The following is a 6,000-nucleotide window of genomic DNA, read 5'->3' as shown; positions in this document are numbered from 1 at the left end:
CTCCACTCCTGGGTATTATGCTATTGAGCCAAAATCAACAGTTGCCACTTAACTGACTGAACCACCCAAGTGCCCCCTTTTTCTTTGTTTTTAAAATCTTTTTCTTTATCACTGATTTTATGCATTTGCTTATGATATACTTTGGTGTAATCTTTGGATTTCTTTTGTTTGTCTTTAATTATCTTCTTGGATCTGTGAGTTTATAGTTTTTATCAAGTTTGAGAAAATTTCAGCCATTATTTATTCAAAATTTTTTTCTGACCCTCCCTTCTTTTGGGATTCCAATTACACATATATTGGGCCACTTGACTACACACTGATCCTCGCTGCTCACTGATGTTTAATATTTTTTCATTCTTTTTTCTTTTCTAAGATTTTGATTAGTTTTTATTCCTATGTCTTGAAGTTCACTAATGTTTCCTTCTACAGTAGCCAATCGGTCATTAATTCCATCCAGTATATTTTTTATCTCATGCATTGTATTTTGCATTGCCAGAAACTTAATTTGGTCTTTTTTCTATTTTTCATGTCTCTACTTAACTTTTGAACATATGGAATTAAGTTACAGTAACTTTGGGGGAGCCTGGGTGGCTCAGCCGGTTGGTTGTCTGCCTCTGGTTTAGGTCATGGTCCCAGCGTCCTGGGATTGAGTTCTGCATTGGGCTCCCTGCTTGTCAGGGAGGTCCACTCCTCCGTCTCCTATGCCCCTGCTGTGTGCTCTCTCTCTCACACTGTCTCTCAAATAAATGGATAAAGTCTTTTTTAAAAAAGTTACAATAATTTTTAATATTCTTTTCTGCTCATTTTGACATGTCAGTTCTAGATCAGTTTCAATTTTTTTTTCTCCTCTTATGTCTTATATTTTCCTGATTCTTTGCATACCTGGTAACTTTTTTTTTTTTTAAAGATTTTGTTTATTTATTTGGCAGACAGCGATCACAAGTAGGCAGAGAGTCAGGCAGAGAGAGAGGAGGAAGCAGGCTCAATCCCAGGACCCTGAGACCATGACCTGAGCCGATGGCAGAGGCCTTAACCCACTGAGCCACCCAGGCGCCCCACATACCTGGTAACTTTTTTTTTTTTTAAGATTTTATTTATTTATTTGACAGAGAGAGAGATCACAAGTCGCCAGAGAGGGAGGCAGAGGGAGAGGGGGAAGCAAGCTCCCTGCTGAGCAGAGAGCCGATGTGGGTCTCGATCCCAAGACCCTGAGACCATGACCTGAGCTGAAGGCAGAGGCTTAACCCACTGAGCCACCCAGGCGCCCCTACCTGGTAACTTTTTTTTTTTTTTTAAAGATTTTATTTATTTATTTGACAGACAGATTACAAGTAGGCAGAGAGGCAGGCAGAGAGAGAGGGAGGGAAGCAGACTCCCCGCTGAGCAGAGAGCCCGATGCGGGGCTTGATCCCAGGACTCTGGGATCATGACCTGAGCTGAAGGCAGAGGCTTAACCCACTGAGCCACCCAGGCGCCCCCTACCTGGTAACTTTTAATTGGATGACAAACATTGTGATTTGATCTTCTAGGGTGCTGGAAATTTTTTTTATACCTATAAATATCCTTAAGCTCTGTTCTTGGACACACTTTCTTGGAAACTATTTGACCTTTTAGGTCTTGCTTTTAAGATTTGTTAATTGGGTTTAAGAGCCTTATCTAATTTGGGACTGTTAGTCTCCAATGTCAGGGCAAAAAAATTTTGAGAACTCTAGAAAATGCCCTATAAATCTATGAAATTTCCTAGGTTAGCTGATCAGAACAGGCACTATTCCCAGCCTTTCTGGTACTGTTCCTTCTTGGTGAATCTTTTCTTGGCATCAGGCAGTTTCTTCACATGTAGAAACTGATCAGTTCTTGCTGAAGATTTGAGGGGAACCATCTAGAGATCCCAAGGTTCCCTCATTGTACAGCTCTTTCCTTTCCATATTCAGTCCTACAAACTAGCATTGGATCCCATCTTCTAACCTCTGGGAATCTGCTAGGTCTGCTTTGGTTTCTCTTCCCCGTATTTTGATCTGGAAACTTTCTTAAGCTAGTAAGCTGGACCAATAAGAGAGCCTGAATTAATTAATCTATGTATTTATTTAATTCTTATGGAATGTGATAGTTGTCCATTACCTGCTGTCCAGTGTCTTGAAAACTGTTGTTTCATATATTTGGTCTGTTTATTGTTGTTGTTTTAGGCAGGAGGGTAAACTTGGTCCCTACTGCTCCATCTAGCAGAAGTCTCTAATGAATTTTTTATAAACTTTTTTTTTTAAGATTTTATTTATTTATTTGAGAGAGATAGCAAGAGAGAGCATAAGCAGGGAGGAGAGGGAGAAGCAGGCTGGGGCTGGATCCCAGGATCATGAGATCATGACCCGAGCTGAAGGCAGCCACTTAACTGACTGAACCACCCAAGCACCCTAAAAACTTTTTATTACGGAAAATTTCGAACTTACACAAAAATAGGATAGTCATGTAAATATCCCTGTATCCATCTCCAGGTCTTAGAAAATGTTCAACTCATGGCCAATCTTGTTTTATCTGTGTCCCCACTCACTTCTCTCCTTCTTATATTTTAAAGAAAATCCCAGACATCATATAAACTTATGTTAATATATCAGGGTGAGTTTCTGCAGTGGTTCCTGTCAGTGCCCTGCCCACATTCCTCCTGTTCTTTCACTTCAGTGTGCCTGAACTGACTCTAGCTCTCATTGCCTGCATCTCTTTGCTTAAAGGCTTTCCTCAAAAGTGGGGAGAACTACTGTGTCCTGCTCATAGTAGACTGGAACTGCCAGTGTCATTGGTGCACCCCTCCCCGCACAGGGACAGACCATAACCAAGGACTAACAGGTATGAAGATATGGATATCTCAGCTCCTTCATCCCTTGTGAGATGATTACGAGGTATGCGTTTCACACTTTCTCCTAAGTTTCTCAATGAGATTACATTCCCTTTGCCCACAGTAGTAGCTGATGTGATAATGCCCCCTTTATTATCTGTATCATCTCTGTGTCACATTTGCTCACTCCCTGTATCAGTTTTTCCGGGCTGCCATAATAAAGTACCACAGACTGGGCGACTTAACATAATTTATATTTTCATGATTGTAGAAACTAGAAGTCTGACATCAAGGTGTCAGAGTTCAAGGTGTCAGCAGGCTTGGTCTCTTCTGAACCTCTCTCCTCGGCTTATAGATAGATGACTGTCTTCTCCCTGTGTCTTCACGTGGTCTTTGTGTGTAGGTGCGCACCCCTGTGTGCGCAGAGGCACACGCACGCGCATATCTTAATTTCCTCCTCTTATAAGAATGCCAGTCATACTGGAGTAGGGCCCACACATACAACCTCGTTTTCACCTTAATTACCTCTTTTAAGGCCCTATTTCCAAATACAGTCACATTCTGAGGTATTGGGGGTTAAGACTTTAGCATATGAATTTTGGGGGGAAATTCAGTCCATAACACTCTCCTACTGGTGTTTCTTGCATCTCTCAAATGAGCTACTTCTCAAATCTTTACCTCAGGGTCTGCTTTTGGGCAAACTCAAAGGAAGGAAATCTCTAAAAGATAAAGGACTCTTGAAAAAAATAACCAAATTACCCCCATACACTTTTAATATCCATGCTTCAAGGCTTTACCTGTTCTGCCTCATATAATTGGTTTTTTACATGTGCACATCTTTTTACATTTTTACATCCTCACCAGTGATGGCAGAGACTATGTTGCATTGATCTTATCCCTATCCAGGCAGTGCCTTGGATGCAGGAGATACCAATGCTGCTTGATTTGCTCAAGTCAATGACAGTAGTTGTTTTTTTTTTTTTTTAAGATTTAATTTAATTTATTTATTTGACAGATAGAGATCACAAGTAGGCAGAGAGGTAGGCGGGTGGGGGGCGGGGAGCAGGCTCCCTGCCAAAGCAGAGAGCCTGATGTGGGGCTCGATCCCAGGAACCTGAGATCATGACCTGAGCCGAAGGCAGAGGCTTAACCCACTGAGCCACCCAGGCGCCCCAGTGACAGTAGTTCTAGTCTGCCTTGGAAGCTAAGTTTTAATAGAATAGCCACAAAATCTAAATGACAAAAGTACTTGTACTTTAATAATGTAAAATCCTTGCTGAGTCTATTATCAGCAATCTGTACAAATGTGCAATACCTAACACTAAGGCACACAACATTTGTTGACTGAATTAAGGTTTTAATTATTTTAATCACATATATATGTATACATACATATATATATATAGAATCATCAATTGAAGTTGGAAGTTAAAGACTGGATTACAAAGACATTTATAGTAGACATGAATTTACAGCAAATATCTTTCAAACTGCTAGTGCCACCTACTGGGGAGGATTGGCCAGTGTTCCAGACACCTATCTCCGTGCTCTCGAATTCTGATGGTTGTATAACAAGGGACCTATATGAAGCATTAGTAAACAATAAAAATCTGACACAATAAAAAACATTTATATATAATTACAAGTTTCTTGTGAAAAGGAGCTATCACAAATTCAATCTTCACATTTATATATGCACATGAACCTCAACTCAGAACTCTGGACTAGACCCTCAGTAATTACTGGCTGAGTAAGTGACTAGAGTGACTGATAAGGCAGAGAGAGCCTCTTCACTATAAATCAGCTCTATTTTTAGTTATACCAATATTAATCCGGGATTGTATTCTCCCTCTGGACCTTACTTACATTTGATAATAAAGGAGTTCTCTTTGACAGCAAGCTTTCAAAGATGAAAACGCTGGGCGAAGTACACAATAAGACAGACGTAAGCCCTGCCCCTTTCAGCTTTAAGTAACCAGGAGGCTTTATTTGTCTGAAAATTACTAACTGTGCTACCGACGTTACGCTTACAACACAGTGCCTTGGGTTCAGCTGACCCTGACCTCAAAGTACTTTCCAGACCACTTTCCATGAATTTAGAGAACAGTTTGTTTCCCTTGAGCTGAGAGGACTGGGGTAGGAGCATGTGCAGACGATGCAAGAAACTGAGACACAAAGAGAAGAAGTTTGACATGAAACCGCCCCATACTCTCCACTAAGCTCGGACCACAACCACAGCGAAATCTAGGACCTGAATTTTCGGCTTCAGGCTGGCCCTGCCTCCCAGCCCGCCCGGGACCCATTATGGTCCCGCCCACACCCCCGCCTATTCCCGCGGCCCCGCCTCCACACTCGGGCCCGGCCCTGAGTCCCGCCTCCTCTCCCGGCCCCGCCCCAAATCTAGCCCCGCCTCCCCACTCCGGCCCGGCCCCGAGGCCCGCCTCCACTCTCTGACCCGCCCACGCCTCCTAGCCTTTAGCTTCTTTAGCTCCACGCCTGGGCCCAGGCCTCAGCCCCGCTTCGCGGGCCCGAACCGCGCCTCCTCGCCCAAGCCCAAACCCCTCGTCCACCTCCCAGTCAGAGACACACCACCCGACCCGAACCCGCCTCCCGGGGGCGGAGCTCACCAGGTGCGGACCCGGGGCGTGGCGGGCGTCTCGGAGCGCCAGGTGCGGCTTCCGTGTCAAGATGGCCGCCGCCTGCCGCATCGGAGCCCGGCTCCAGCCCGGACGCCGCCTTCTTGTCGGGGCCCCGCTGCTTCGCGTCGCCCTCTACCTCCTGTGCTGGGCGCCGGCGGCTGTGGGCGCCGTCCCGGAGCCCGGGCTCTGGGCAGCGACGGTCAACGACGTAAGTGGAGCGTGGAGACCGAGGCGTGGCGCGTCTCGGGCCCTACGGGTCCTCGCGGAGCTCGCTGTGACCCCCAGGCCCGGCCGGGGACTTGTTCATTTGGTCTGTACCCGGCCTGCTCCGGCTTGGTGATACGGTCCCTGAGTTTTTCGTCCGTTATGGACGGGGAGAGACCCCTTCTCCGGCCCGACCTAGGCTGTGGGGAAGCCTGTGCATGAGGACGGCTCTCCCTTCTGAGCGCTGGAACTGTTCCTAAGGATCGCCTTCCCGAAGTCCTGGCTCCTGTTGGGCTCTGACGCGTTCTGGCTCGCCCAAGTTCTTGTTTA

At 45.4% G+C, this 6,000-nt stretch overlaps 1 protein-coding gene across 2 annotated transcripts in view; it reads left to right on the top strand.

The window, feature by feature from the left end:
- The first annotated feature begins 5,500 nt into the window (after nt 1–5,500).
- The window catches only part of TMEM87B (transmembrane protein 87B), a 53,457-nt gene continuing 52,957 nt past the window's right edge, over nt 5,501–6,000 (top strand). Inside the window, exon 1 of one of the 2 annotated variants that reach the window (XM_080812663.1) lies at nt 5,501–5,674. In XM_080812663.1, the coding sequence (XP_080668789.1) occupies nt 5,516–5,674 (159 nt within the window). In that variant the 5' untranslated portion in view covers nt 5,501–5,515. The remainder of the gene's footprint in view (nt 5,675–6,000) is intronic. The other variant, XM_080812664.1, reaches the window with a different exon arrangement.

Source organism: Martes martes, assembly GCF_963455335.1.
Source record: "Martes martes genome assembly, chromosome: 9".
NCBI classification, from domain to species: domain Eukaryota; kingdom Metazoa; phylum Chordata; class Mammalia; order Carnivora; family Mustelidae; genus Martes; species Martes martes.
Note: the sequence above shows the minus strand (reverse complement) of the source record. Positions and strands in the feature narration are given on the sequence as shown.